Source organism: Eufriesea mexicana, unplaced genomic scaffold (assembly GCF_001483705.2).
Source record: "Eufriesea mexicana isolate 0111107269 unplaced genomic scaffold, ASM148370v2 scaffold1358, whole genome shotgun sequence".
Classification (NCBI taxonomy): Eukaryota; Metazoa; Arthropoda; class Insecta; order Hymenoptera; family Apidae; genus Eufriesea; species Eufriesea mexicana.
This window is the reverse complement of record NW_016909491.1, coordinates 362,247-377,930: the sequence shown is the minus strand read 5'-3', so window position 1 is coordinate 377,930 and position 15,684 is coordinate 362,247. Positions and strand designations below refer to the sequence as shown.

At 41.2% G+C, this 15,684-nt stretch overlaps 1 protein-coding gene across 1 annotated transcript; it reads left to right on the top strand.

Annotated features, from left to right (window-relative positions):
- The first annotated feature begins 5,891 nt into the window (after positions 1–5,891).
- LOC108548064 (daughter of sevenless) lies at positions 5,892–9,073 on the top strand. Its single transcript, XM_017900833.1, has 7 exons — positions 5,892–6,288; positions 6,636–6,764; positions 6,847–7,033; positions 7,110–7,391; positions 7,465–8,172; positions 8,321–8,460; positions 8,550–9,073. Exons 1-7 carry the CDS (start codon positions 6,208–6,210, stop codon positions 8,787–8,789), a joined length of 1,767 nt encoding a protein of 588 aa, XP_017756322.1. The 5' UTR covers positions 5,892–6,207; the 3' UTR covers positions 8,790–9,073.
- Positions 9,074–15,684: the final 6,611 nt, after the last annotated feature.

Here is a 15,684-nt window from a genome sequence, read left to right as displayed (position 1 = left end):
TTATAATTACATGGGCTATACCCGTGCACGAAAAAACCCGAGAAAAGAAAGAAATACAACAGATACACGTACTCGTACACGTACATACCGAAACTACGTGACTATGCCAGTGCTGTATCATAGTAAACTGTAAGTGTAACTTTTCCTCCCTCTTTTTTCTTCGATACCTATTTAAATGACTAGTTGATAACGAATGATACGTGAAGGTGTACTTCGAAAGTCCGTATCGTCGGATATTTTTTAAATACACGGTGTACAATGTAGCCACCATGTAATCAAGCTATAACCGATTTAGTCGTAATCAGAATTACTAATGACATATGCAACCGGTGTAAGGTTCACACGCAAACGTGGCGTTTCCGTCGACAAAAGCGCGGTCCGATTCGAACGAAAACCTGAGAAATTATGACCCGTTTGAGAAAACACGTTACCCCCAGAAATGTATTTGACACGTTCGGATATATACATAGAACCAGATATGTTCGTATGCATATATAACATTAACATACGTCGGTACGTCGATTTATCGATTAATTTAAATTCGTTAAAGAGAAAGGAAACATATTTTTATGAAAACAAACAAAGAAAAAAAAAAAAAGATATTATCGAACGATTGGCGAATGTGCTTTGCCTTGAAAATTTTAATCGCGGGGTTGGATGGTGGGGGTAAGTTGAACGCGAAGGATTTATCTTAACCAATCAAGCTTGTTTCATTTAATCGAAGCGCAAATTTCAAGATATTTTTGTTATTTTTAAACTTTTTATAAATTTATTTACGAATCTGTCTATGAAAATCGTCAACATAACCGAAACATTCCTTTTGTTATGCATTCTCCCTCTCTCGTCCTTCCTTCTCTTCATCTTCTTATTTTTTTTCTTTTTTGTTCTTTTCCTTTTTTTTTTTTTTTTTTTTTTTTTTTTTTTTTTTTCTTTTTTTTTTTTTTTTTTTTCTTTATGTTTTCTGTTCCTTGGATGAGTTTTATAAAAGAAACGCCTTAGATTGATATTTCCAAGATTGTACATAAGAGGACAGAAAGGAAGAAAAAAGGACGATTACGAATGATAATATAATTGACGGCTGAATCGAGCGGGTCGACTATAATAGATCGGTTGAGAAGCGAATCGAATCGTGGGCGCATCTGATGTATTTACACAATTTCTAAAAGTGAGTTAAATCGAGAAACAAAAGATTAAGCGGAATAAAACGAAAGGAAAAAGTAAAGAAACCACGAGATACAAATGGTAATCGATTCTAGATTTAAATAAACAATTTTACTAGTGAAAGGAGAGTAATCGTAACGACGAAAACCCAAAAGTATTTGGCTTAGTATGGCTGTGTTTAGGGCAGTGTTGTAAATCTGAAAGTGGTATACCTTTTTTGGTAGTAAACTCTTTAAGTGCGGACGTTCGAACGCTGTGGTGTGCCAACCCGACGATCGCGATCTACGTAATCCATTTTATCGATTGATTTTATTAATGAATTAATTAATAACAAAACGACGCAATTTGCTAAGAATCGGGTTCGTTTGCGAACGAATTGTGAAAACGTTTATATATATATATATATATGTGTGTGTGTATGTGTGCAACAGATGAAAAAGTAAGAAAAATGTGTGCTCTCTTTCGGAATTTAGTTCGAGGACAATTGCGAGTGTAAAAATGGGTCTTAAATGTGCTCGAACGAGAGGAGAAAGAGACAGTTCGTAGATTCGCGAAAAAATTACTTCCGTCGGTGACAAAGAAAGAAAGAAAGAAAGAAAGAAAGGAAGGAACGAAACGGAAGTGGTTTGCACGTCGGACCTGTTGGTACGTCGGCGTTCGTGGCAATTTATTATTGTAACGAAAAGCGAATGATACAACGCTATATATAAATATATATTACACGATTTGTTTTCTTTTTTATATTATCAAACACAATATAGGCCGCGGTTATATCATGATGGAGTAAACATTATTAATTATTAATTATTCGATAGACGATAACTGCAAACAAAACTATGGAACATAATTATTATTATTACGCTATTATTATTGAAATACCGACTATAGAGTACTACTTTTTATTATGACATTTCGTAACTAGTGAATTGATTATCTAATTAAAGATTAATGAGACGCAAGTGTAACATTTATCCCCTCCAGGTGAAAAAAAAAGAAAAAAAAAAAGATTGCAAAGAAAAAGAAAAATGAACGAACACGCCATTCTTCAATCCCAGCCTCTTGTTCTTTTCCCGGGAAAAGTCTCGCGTGGGACAGAGAATTTTCTCCCGATCCAGCCCGAAATCCTGATCCAACACTGCATCGGTCACGATAAATGTACAATATTTAACGATGCGCTTTCCTTTATTTATTTCTTGTCGGTGGGATTCTCGTCGTTCTCGCTGAACGAGACAAATGGAAATGGAAAGAAAAGACACTGTCATCGTCGCCATTCAGATACCTTTTTGTATCTCCCGTTGTAAAGACCGTTCGCAGAGTGACTTAGGAAAAACTTTAGTTAACGTCTTGTTTGCCCCCGTGTTCGCTATTCCTTTTGTAAACGCGTTTTGTAAAATATATAAGTTCGGTTTAGATGTGTGAAAGTTAGCCTCACGATCCACTCGGAGAGGGAAAAGTGAATTTAGGTTTTTGCTACAGTTTTATACTCTTGGACGTAAAAAAGACTTCGTTTTTCTCTTAACGATTTGTAACGTAGATAAGGACACTGTATGTTGATGTTCATGAATATTTAACCGAATATTGTTATATTATTATTAAAAAAGAAGTTTTAAAAATACATTCCATTTTTATTTTTCTCTCAGCTCAGGTTATATATGTACATACGTGTATCGAAAGACCAAGATCCTTCATAAGAAGTATTTCTTATCGATAGTATTTATATAATCGCGAAGAGTTACTATGAAAAAGAAACGAATTATTTTTATCTTATCTTCCGGACAGAGCAGATCTTCTTATCCGTATACATCGAAGCACTTTGATTCTTTATCATCGAGCGTGTATCCCTTAATAAAATATTTAAATATTCACAGTGCGAAGAACTAAAGTTTTTCTGTTGACTCTGTTACATTGGCGCCATACCCGCTATCACTTGCTACTATACATATATACATATACTTCACCGCTCGACAACTTCGCTTCGAATAATCGTTTCTACTATTTGTATATTTATTTAAATTTATTCCCTTCTCGCCACGCGCACGATGGTCTCTTTCTAACTTTTTTCGAAATCTAGTTTCCTCTTACGTATCGCTCGTATATATATTTTATACGATATTTGTACATGAAATCCCATCTAACGCGATCCAGCGTTCAAACGCATGTGTACCCTTGTCTCGACCTGTCTCGACAAGTTGTACGGATTCTCAATTAAACGAGCACTCTACGTATATATTTTAGTTCCATCGACGGCTGAAAAAGAGAAAGATAGAGAGAAAGAAAGAATCAAAGTACAGAACGATCCACTGGCTTCCGAGGGGAGAAGTCTTGCCTTCGAGGACTACTCTAGGTTCTCGCTATTTCGACTAAAATGGAACTAAAATATCCAACGAACGCAGCGCGTTTTTCTTTCCTTCTCTTTTCATCCTATTTATTCTCGTTGCGTTCGCCGAGTCTCCTTTCCTTAGGTCTAAGGACTAATCTCTTATCCGATTACAGCGCATAATGTAACAACGCAAACGAAACTGGCACGTAAGAGTTATACATATATGTGTATATATTTATACATACTTACCATTAACACAATATGAGAAATCTGAACGAAATAAAGTTTACGTATGATTATTTGAATACTGGACAATTGTACCTGTATGCTCTCAGACACCTCTTTCGCTATCATTTCGCACGCTCGCGTTTCAAGTTCCGAATCCTGCCGCGATCTCTGTGGATTCCCGTTCGAGCGCAGTCTTATTTCTACGTGATATGTCGTCCGTTTCGTTGTCCTTCGTCTACACGAATCTATCAATGTACATTTCTTGCAAATATACCCCGTTCGCGAGGATTCGTCGGTACACGAAAAAAAAATGCCCGGGACAATGAGACGGTAGCCGAGATTAATCGGAACGAAGAAGCATTCGCGTAACATGGCGAGGATTTCCGTTCCCTTCGCTCTCTGACCAAAGTCCGAAGCGATTGCTGCCCGTCGGTTCTTCCGCCTTATCTGTCGTTTTCACAGCGACGAATCCTTGTTGAACGATATCGTTGGACGGATAACAAAAGGAGGAAGTTCAGAGTCCCCATTCAGATCTATACGTACTACGTTTATACGATATATTTATATTATTGCATACATATATTCTATATACATATTGTACACATATATACAGACTCACGGTACGCGTGTAACGATATTATTATAGCGGTTGCGGAGGAATCGCGTCTCCGTCGACGAAGAAAGCTCAATGTATAGAGGTATATAGATTATCATAGCGAATAGCGAGCTGTGACGAGTTTTCTAAGTGTTAAGAAAGAAAGAGAGAACGAGAGAGAGAGAGAGAGAGAGAGAGAGAAAGACGTGTGCTTCTGAAAAACTTGGAAACGCTGCGTCTGTAGCGATCGAGTGCGGTGTGGAACATTTTCGAGTACGTTAATCGGAGCAATATTCGTCCAGTGGAATAGATTTAAAGGAAACGAAACTCTAACAAGATCCACCTGTACACGAGTCTCCGTTTTATACCGTACTTACGTGTCAAATAAATGTACTTGTCTGTGAAGTGTATCGCGACTCCTTTTGTACTGTATCGACGCGACTTTGATAGTGAAGCATTCCATGTAAACGTGTTTGTTATATTTATGTAGGACGGACCCTGATTTATGCTATTCGTTTTCAACTTTATACGACCCCTTGTACATGTTTCGTTTCGACAGCTGGTTTGCGACACCGGTATTACCATCGCGACGGAATTGTATAGAAAAAACAAAATATTTAATAAACGATTTATGGATTATTTGATTTCGGATTGTCTTTGTAGAATTGTGAAGCGACCCCTCCTGAAGAATATCGCTAATCAGAAACGAAGGCTAGGTTTAAATATCGATCGGCGTCTACCGCGTTAAGCATTGAATTGCAAATTAGCTGAACGATATACATCTCTTCGCCTGTTCTTCATTTGTCTACATATATATATATATATATATATATATGTATCAAACTACTGTTCGTGGTTATAGAGTTATCGAGTTTTGAGTCGCTTGATTTACAATTAAACGTGATAAAACGAGAACTCATTGTACCATCCGTTGTAATGTCGTGCTTGTTATCGTTTACGCAAATAAGCCTCGTTAATATGAAAATATTCCCTTTGTCTCTACAGACGTCAGTATTTCTCGTGCGCGAAAGTTGGCGCGATTCGTAGACGCGAATCGATCGAAATTTCTGGAATGCAGAACGGTTCCGCCGTAACCTGGATATCGCAAATGGCACTTTACGAGAAAGTAAAAGCTTGCAATATGCTTCGAAACGAGATCGTACGAGACGATCTTGATTATTGCTTAAATTTAGTCGATTATTCGTATACAGGATGGTATTTTGACGTTAATTTAGGTACAAGAATGCACGTGTAAAGGCGAGATCGCGTTGAACGTCGATCTTGGAACTTTGGTGATTATTTCTTTGTTCGCTTTGTTGAATTAGAGTCAGTACTTTCAACTCGAACACACCGCTGCGCCATTCATTCAGGTCACGAGACGATGATGCGTCATGTAGCTCTGTTAATCAAATGAATCCAAACAAATTTTTATAACACGAACAACAACTTGATTCCCAGAGTGATTCAGGATTCGATATAGCATGAAGCGTCAGATTTGGCTGTCGTCAGATATATAGGCCGAGAAAAGCGTGTGTCATCTATGATGCTTGACATGGCTTGGCATGCGTGGCCAAGATGGTGGTGGTAATGGAGGCACGATGACGATAGTCGGACTTCTCTGCGTATCATAGTCTCGCTTCGGTGTTCCTCTTTAATTCTTCTGTAGCTCCTCAGAGGGTGTTTGTCGTTGATGATGCGCATTAGTGGTGGAATGTTGTTGATGTGTTAGTTGTGCATCATTGAGGAGAGATCGCTAGATGGTCGGCATATCTGTGAGATCGCTGCTGCGCCGTCCAAAAATAGATAAATGAACGACGAGCGTGCCATCCTTGTTGTCGGTGGTTCCACGCACTCCGTAACAATGTACGATTATTAAAAGGTTTGTGGCCAACGCCGGATAGGAATGGAAGTGCTCAAAACCAGCCAAGAGATTGTGCATGAAGGGTGGCTTATTAAATCACCACCTACCAAACTTTGGCGAGCGGTTAGTATTTCACGGAAGGATGGCAATTTCGAAATTCTACTTATTCAGTCAATTTTTTATTGTTTACGTTTTTAAATACTTGTCAAATCACTGCGTTTGTATTCGTTCATCAGACTCTTATGAATTCTAACCTCGTACGCTGAAAACTGTTTCATAAATGTGAAATGTTGTGATATTTTTACCTAAGAATGCTAATGTTGTAATTAGTTTTTAATTATATTTTAATGCGAACGATGTTATAGATTAAACATAGTAGACAAATTTAAGTGATAATGTAAATATATGAAATATATAAGTTTTTTTAAAATAAAACGAGTAATTTCTATGATACATTTGTTCATTTTCAGCGTTGGAGGAAAAGGTGGTTTGCTCTTCGACATAGTGGGGAATTGCCTGGACAATATTTTTTGGAGTATTATACGGATAGACGTTGTAGAAAATTAAAGGGTCGCATTGATCTTGATCAATGTGAGCAGGTAGTTATTTAGTTTATGATATCTGATTGAGTTTACGATAAAACTGGTTTATGTCTTAGAATTTACTTATGTCTTTTAACAGGTAGATGCAGGTTTAAGGTTTGAAAATCGTAAGCAAAAGTATCAATATATGTTTAATGTTAAAACACCGAAAAGAACATATTATTTAGTGGCAGAAAGTGAAGCTGATATGAATAAGTGGGTAGATGCTGTATGTCAAGTTTGTGGCTTAAAGGCATACACTCAAGATGAGGAACAGCAATGTCAAAGTATATATTGCTGTTATTTAAGAGATTTGGACTTAACAAGTAAGATTTTATCGAATACTATAAATTTTTTTTGCAGTGTTCCAGTTTGAAACGCAAGAATCCCCACCAATTTCACCTACCAGTACTATCTCTGGTCCTTACATTCCTATTAGCGAATGTATTTCTGGTCGACGGTTAAACGATACTAGTTCCCTCAGTTCGGCTTTGGGACAAGGACCTGAACACTATGATGCCCCAAGAAGATTGGCCCCTTCTCCTCCTAGATCTCCTACAACAACTGATGCGGAAAGTGTTTTTACCGACGACGAGTGGACTGCACCGGTGCCTAGTGTGAACTGGGAAACTTTTCCTTCTTCTGGTAAGGAAATATAACTACGTCAAGTGCATGCTTCTGTCTAATTAAAATATATAACATTAAATTTTTATAACAGGTGAATCCAAACAACAGCATGGTACAAGCGATGCCGAGATTGGTTCTTGGAGTGTTCGAAAGCGATTTGGAAAGTTGAGAATCGTTGACTCGACTGTTCCGCCTGCTGTAGAAAAGTTACCGGCACCTCCTAGACCACCAAAACCTCCTCACATGTTACCTGAAAATCCTGGTCATAATTATTTAAATTTAGATGGTGCTACCGAAAGCTCAAAACCTACAACTCCAGCGACTCCTGCGCCATCAACTCCCGCAACTGCAATTGTAACAGACGAATCGTACGATTTCCCAAGATCTCATCAACCAGGAGTACCCGAGCCAAGCACAATAGACAAACATTTTTATTCTAATGCTGCTCCAAGCAATATCGAAGATACGCGCGTATTCCGGTACGACTTTCAGGAAGAGGAGCCGTCTAGCCCACGTTCTGAAAGTTCAGCAACTGCTACGTATTCAAATTTACCAAGCCCACTTGTTCGAGATAATTCATCTTCGGTACCAACAACGATGGCCCCACCACCACCAGTTGTCTACCGAGAATTAAAGCCAGGAAGGAAAACTAGCGATTCTACGTCGGTTATCAGTAACGAAGCTTCCCCAGGACCGATAACGTCAGTTTTGGAAATGAGTTCTGCTGAACATTCTCCCGCTGAGCCACCGAGTATTAACAGAAAGCTCAAACCTCCGTTAAATAAATCTCCCGTGGAAGGTAGAAATATCTCTCTCTCTCTCTCTCTCTCTCTCTCTCTCTCTCTCTCTCTTTCACACACACACACACACACTCTTTTATTCAACTTCAAGTAGGAAAGATAGAAAGAATGTTTGAATAGGATAATTAAAAATTGTTCGTGTTATAGGACCTTTACAATTAGCCTCTCCACCTGGAAGAGGAAGAATTAGAGCGGCTCCTAGTCCTACACCTCCAACTCACGTTCATTCGAATCGACATCAATCAACATCGGATGAAGATAATAATGCTTTCGACGATAAAGAAGAGGTACGTAAAATACTTTCTACGTTATGTTAATCAGTACCATTTTATAAACTTCATTGTGCGTTGATATAAATTTTGTTTCCCCTTTTCAGATATACTACTATCAAGATCAAAATATTCCTGCTTCGAATAGACGCCTTGTTGTTTTGCAATATTTAGATCTCGATTTGGAAGCAACAGAAAATTTCACTTCTTCAAGCTTACCACCTACTCAGTCTCCTCCAAATACAACAGTGTATAAAACAGTGGATTTCTTGAAAACTGAAGCGTTTAATCGCACTCGTCAACGAGTCGAGGAAGAGAGGAAACAATGTACAGATGAATTGGCATAGTTTTGAATTTTGTTTCCTAGAGCTTTTAGCATAACAAAGAAGAAGAGAAGAAGAACCGCAACTTTCTTTTAGGTAGTGTATAATATTGTTATCATTTATTAGCACTTCACGATATTACAAGGCTGCGATTCCTATGCAGTATTTAGCGATTCTTCAAGTGCCTTTTAAATTTGTATGTTTGTTATTAAATTGAAGATTATTTGAAATCTTCGTTATCAATGATATATGATAGATGGAAACCGAAGAGAGCAATATTAAATGGACCAAAAATGTAATATTAAAGTTAAGAGAAAAGAACGAAGAGGTAAAAAAAGAACAGTTTCGCGAGAATCGTTGTATCAGAATTTGTTACAGAATTTTTAATTAGAAGAGTAAGTATTATTACTTTTAGGTACGAACTGTTTTTACATAGATTTTACGTATGTCTGAGACGAGAAAGAGGCATTTTTATTGTAAACTATGCAACGAGTTTTGAATGTATGGCATTGCTGAAAATTTTAGATATCCTAATTTTAAGTATTAAGCGAATAATATGTAATATATTTTCAAAGTGCCTGAATTTATTGTTTTCTTTTTGCTAAGGTGATGAGTTGTTTGTTATTGCATGGACAGTGAAATATGATATTTATAGTTACAAATTTGATGGATGTATAAAAGTTGTTTCACAACTTTTTAATATGCTGACAATTTATGTCCTTTTTTGACATTTTTAGATGGTTTTTTTTTTTTTAAGTATAACTTTTAATATAATTATTAACAGTGTACTCATTGTACCTGCTGACAGAAATTTATAACGCGTGGTAATAGAAATTTTGGCCATAAAATTACAATACAGAAGAGACACCTATACACCTTTTAACAGCTATTAAAGCACAGATTATACGTTGCAATTATATGCGTACACATGTGCATATATGTATTCAAAGTACGTGAAAGTATATTTTATGTATAAAAAATACATATATGTTTTAATTTTATAATAGCTGTACTGTAATTTTTGTACCAATGAAATTGTTACGTCATCGAAAAGTTGAACGTATGTATGATTAAAAGAAACGTGTTTGCCGGGGTTTCAAGATGTCCTTAGCGAACAAAGAAAATGGATAGATCATAATTAGAACGTAATTTTTAAGTTTACATAGGTACACGTGATCCTAAAACAAGAAATGATTTCCCACCAAATTTGAAGATTAAGTTTCCAAGCTATATGCGTTAATGCGCATTATTTATAGTATTGTGTGACATGCGCGATACGTATCAACGAGAAAGAAACGCAAATACAGCATTAGCAGCATATCTACATTTTTCCAGAGATTTATATGTTGTTAAAAAAATATTATCTATCAAATCGTATCACGTTTAAATAATTTTTCGATCATTAACGGTTAGCACGATTAAACTGTAGTGCAACGAAAATTATATCGAATATTTACGCGATTAAATAAAAGTAAGTTTTTCTATAAATAACCGTTAAGTGTAAAAAATATATTCTTACGATTTTTTTGCGATATAACGATGTAACATTTTTCAAACAACAATTCGCAAACGTGTTGAAAAAAAAATACGAAATAAGAATTTTTAAAACGAAAAAATTGTTCGTTATTTGTACTTATCATTACTGGTGTTGTCTTTTATAATCACCTAGGATATTTATCAATGGTATCGCTAATTAATTCTTAATAATCGCGATTACTTCAGTTCCGATACAATTCTCGAAGATTACACGTATTTATTGATAAAAACAGAAAAGACGATTTTGCGTATCTCTTGTGTAGGTTCTTGTATCGTCAGTTGATAACATATCCTACTGTATCGACTCGGCACGAAAAGGTCGTTAGAACGTTCACGCATATGCTGCCAGGTTATTGGCCTGGTTGGTGGTTGGTGGAACCGATGGAAAACAGAGCCTCATTCGCTCGCTAACCGTCGAGCGTGCGTTAGTTTTGTTTGTTTTCGGGCTCGTCGCATACATTGTTTTCTTTCATCGCGTAACGAAATTGCATCGTGTAGTACTAGAGGCTTTACGCGACGCGACAAACAATACACGTCGGGGTGTTTCTTCCTTTTTTTTGTGTTGAATCTGTGAAGCATTGAATCTGTTGTGTTTTTATTTTCCTGATCGTTTTACCGAAAAGTGTGCTCTCTCCGACTTTGTGTGATCGGCCTGTTTTACTTTTGGAACCGAGGCGAATCCGACGAACTGGAAGGCTGTGAAAACAATCGTAGCGGCATTTCGACTTTTGTTTTCAAGGTAAGCGCGTAGCAGTTTTGTATACATTGCAACGTACGTCGTAATTTGGGTTCCACGTGATGATCGATCTGCTGCCACTTGTTGGCCACGAAAATGCCTATCGATCGACGTCGATTGGATTTTAACAATTCGTCTAATTACACGTCTTCGCGTTTCTTTTTCCCTAACGACGGTAATTCGATGTTCGACAGCGACTATAACCCGTCGAAAGTAACCAACATTTTTATTTGTTTTTACGTAACATTTTTATCGAAAATACGATCTTTCGAAAATACATAACCAAGAAATAAATAAATTTCTTGCGTTCTTTCACGAGTTAGACGTAAGGCGAACGAAAATATTTCCTCGCGTCGTTATTAACTCGGTTTTCTTAATTTCTCAAGCAAACAACGCGAATTCAAAGTCGAACGTGGTTAGAGTGTACGGTGCCTGTAGGTTTCTCGGCCACTTGTGGATTTTCCAACTAACCAGCTGAAACGATATAGTCGCTCGCATTACCGTTCCTGACCCTTCTCGTCGCTGCAGCGTGACATTCGTTACGAATATCCGGATCGGTATTAGCATCGATTCTCTGTGTATTTTATCTTTGGAGGCAGAGAGGGAAAAAGGAAAAAGACGCATGGAATCATAGAAGGGAAGTCACCTCGAGATGCTCGTTGTAAACCGTAGCCATTTTATTAACGTTTTCGCGCGTTCTTTAGCATCTTCTTTAGCATAAACTGTCAACGAGAAGTTTCCTGCCGAACAATTAGTTTCTCAAGAGTCAATCCCAGTTGTTTCGTCAGGCTAACAATGTTTATGGTTTCCCTTGCACATGCAACGCCAGCTCGTTATGCATCCACATTGTTGTTGCGTTATTGGCGGTTATTGCGAAGCGCTGCGGAGTAAGTGAGAAATTCTCATGCACAATAACGATCATTATCGGTAACGCTGTTCGGGCGAGCGTAATACAACGCGTACATTCTTTCCAGGGCTTTGCGCAATAGCCTCGCAACGAAAAAACTCGAACTTGGGTAGTTTTCAATGGAGGCTCCTCGTATTCCGTTCATCGAATTTTCTCCGACGCAAAACCATTTCGTCGAGAAAACCTAACCCTACCGCGCAGTACGATGGAATCAGAGAACGGGAATTCGGTCGATCCGAGGACGAAAACGCATCGGCGTGTCGGTGAAGAAACGTCTGAAAATAGCTGCAGGCCAGTAGCCGTCGTTTCGAATCCCATTAGCGGTTTGATAACTCGGCGCCGTTTCAGACGAAAAAGTATCCGCTTCGATATCGGTTTCTTTTCGACGGTGGCGCCTCGTTATCCCGATATCCGAAGCTGTTGCTCCGTTCGGATTCTTTTGTCAACGGACTATACGAAGTTCGGCGTTTTCCTATATACCTCGGCCAGAGGAATAAACTGCCGACGCGTTACCGTGGCTTTCTATCGAGTGAAGTGCGACTCGTCTCGTCGCGACTCGACGCGCCATTGCGCTGGCAAAGAAATTGGAAGACGAGAGCCACAAAGGGTGATCGAAAGCGTAAAGAAACGTTTCGAATCCGCCATTCGCCCGCCTCTTACAATCCTCCGTGCTTCTCGACAAAATAATCTCGCGTATTTACCTATGCTATTCGAAGATGGTTTCGCAATGGTTCTCGCGTGGGATTGATCTTTTCCCGATCACTTTTCCCCGGGATTCCAGGAATCGGAAGCTTTTCCGACGCATTCCAGCCGTTCTGTCGCGTTTCCGTGGGACCGGTTTAGCGCGTCTGACGGGACTGCAGGTACTCAGGGGGCCCGTAGAGACCGCCACCCACGTTAAAAGCGGGATTTACGGGTGGAAAGGGATTTCTTAATTTCCATGCAACGTTGGTCGAGCCTGGAGCGTCTGCGAGCTGTCGCAGCTGCTAAAAATATTTGTTTTGTCACCGCGCGGATGAGATGCGCGTCTCCTTTCGATTCTCGATTTCTCCGGGCCCCTCCGCGGACAGGCAGCGCCACGTGGTGTGCGACGGTTGTTGAAAAACGACGTGGACGAATGGCGTCGGGCATCGGTAACCGGTCGTAAGCGAAGGCCGCGATTAACGGGAGCAATTAAGCGTCGTTACGCCTGTCGTGGGACGTCGCGTTGTTACTTGCACCGTTGATCGCGATCGTTCCATAATTCGCGAGATCAACGGGGCCTCTTGGCTCTATTACGCAACGCGGGGCCGGTAGCTTCCGGCCGCCATGGCGCCTATGAACCGCACCGTTCATTCGCGATCACTGTTGCATTGTCTGGGATTTTTCCAGCAGGAAGTTTCGCGCTTCGATTGTGAGAAATTCGTGGTAGGAGGAAAGGAATAGGTATAAACGAAATGGAGAAATTCCGGAACGGAACGATCCTCCTCGATTGCACGTGCTTCGGAACTCGCTGCTTTCTCGCTCGGAACAAGAGGTACACGGCTAGCAGTGGGAATAAATTACGAACGGATTAAACGACTCTCGTCTCTATGGTTAAACAGAAATTAGATTGCCATCTTGTTCGGAGCCGCGTTCGGACAATGAGTTGCACGATTCCGCGCCGGAACGCATTAGCGCCTTTTCCCCCTTTTCCCTCCCTTTTCACGCAGACCACGTCCAGCCCGATATTACGCATTACACGTCGCTGACTGCTGCAACAGGCAGGAAACGTGGCGGTTAAATCGCCTTCGGTACCTTCGGTCTCGGTCACTCTGCGAAATTTCCTTTCGGTTCTCCGTTCGTTGCCAGGATCTCGCGAATTCTCGCATTCGCGACAGCGCGTCCGAAACGATGGACGAAGGTCAAATTAACGCGACTAGACATCCGAGACGTTGCACATCTAGAGTCATTCGGTTAATTAAGACCGTCTATCAAGTCTGCTTACGAATTCCGCGAGTCGAAGAGTCGGATTTCACCGAGAGATCGGCGCGGAAAGGATCGCAGCTGACGATCTCGCGAGATTCGCGGCGGAATAATTAAACGCGAGCAGGCTATGCCCGGCAGGAATCATGCACGGATTCATCGCGATGGTGGAACGAAAGGTTTTCGTTCATTTCTCCCCGTTTCCGGCAGGCGTGTCCCGAGCTTGATATTACACGCGCGCGTTACACGCGTCGGGTTCGTTGCGTTGGACAGGAAACCGAGAGAAGAGTTATATCGGCTCGACCTGGTTCAGGCGTGCCCTACAGGCGCCTCGGGCGGATGGAAAGAGAGCGAAAGAACCGCTTGGAAATGTCAGGGACTGCGCGGAGCGCGCGGAGAACGGATACGCCGACGACGCCATAACGAAATCGCCGATTAACCGCGTTCGCCTCGAATCCGGGGGGCTTAGCTGCTCGTTCCGCGTGCCCACTCGATCCCGCGATATCCGCGCTAGCGAGCAATCCGAGTGTCCTTGGACACGTATCGCTTCTGCAAGATGGAATTATCTGGGAGTAATGGCGGAACGGGTGGTCTTCCGGGGCGAAACCGTGACACGGATCCAATCCGCGTTGCCTGCGCGGAGCGGGTACGTCGGAACGGGTTTATCGCTCGTCGTTCAAATATTTGCCTACACGTGCAGGCCTCGGGAATGCGGAGAGTGGTAGAACGAAAAGGATTAAGGACAGTCGCGTGCTGCGATCCTCGGGATGAAAAATTTATCGCGGCCCGACGAGACGTACACGGGTACAGTGCGTTCGAGAGAAGAAGGCACAGCGTGTTCACGTCCTCGCGTCTGATTAACTCCACCGACGTTGACGTAGTCACAGGCAGTGACCATTATTGGCCAAAGATGGCGACGAAGATCATAGACCGTAGGAGTATTAGCGGAGTTAATCGGTCGCGAGGATGTAAACACGTCCGCGCCTTCTTTTCTCGAACGCACAGTAGCAGCGTCTCGTGCCGGGAGATTCCGAAGGCGACAAACGTTCGGGAATGTCGCTAATGATCGTGGCACGCACCGTGTGTAGGTGTTTGCGAGGGTTCCGCCTCGCTTCACCTTTCGTCGTTGATCGGGAAACTTTGTTGCTAGGTGGGACTCCGGCTAGGAAACGGCGCGAATTTTCGGCTCCGAAAATATCCGGACATCGGTGGTCGAGGCAACCGAGCGGCTTGCGAGAGGTCGGTCAACTTTCCACACCCGCGAGCAAATTAGTTTTCGAAGCCAAGTTCGGCGGGCGAGCAGACCGGCCGCTAATCGCGTAAACGCGACGCAGCCAAGTTCCGTGCACTGGGGCCGGTAGCTTCCGGCCGCCATGGCGCCTATGAACCGCACCGTTCATTCGCGATCACTGTTGCATTGTCTGGGATTTTTCCAGCAGGAAGTTTCGCGCTTCGATTGTGAGAAATTCGTGGTAGGAGGAAAGGAATAGGTATAAACGAAATGGAGAAATTCCGGAACGGAACGATCCTCCTCGATTGCACGTGCTTCGGAACTCGCTGCTTTCTCGCTCGGAACAAGAGGTACACGGCTAGCAGTGGGAATAAATTACGAACGGATTAAACGACTCTCGTCTCTATGGTTAAACAGAAATTAGATTGCCATCTTGTTCGGAGCCGCGTTCGGACAATGAGTTGCACGATTCCGCGCCGGAACGCATTAGCGCCTTTTCCCCCTTTTCCCTCCCTTTTCACGCAGACCACGTCCAGCCCGATATTACGCATTACACGTCGCTGAC

What these genes read in the sequence shown, in the direction of transcription:
- LOC108548064 (XM_017900833.1), top strand. Translation starts at nt 6,208, where the DNA reads ATGGAAGTGCTCAAAACCAGCCAAGAGATTGTGCATGAAGGGTGGCTT. An exon ending in TGAGGAACAGCAATGTCAAA is followed by an intron (nt 7,034 to 7,109) that starts GTATATATTGCT and finishes TTTTTTTTGCAG; the next exon opens with TGTTCCAGTTTGAAACGCAA. An exon ending in GGAAACTTTTCCTTCTTCTG is followed by an intron (nt 7,392 to 7,464) that starts GTAAGGAAATAT and finishes TTTTTATAACAG; the next exon opens with GTGAATCCAAACAACAGCAT.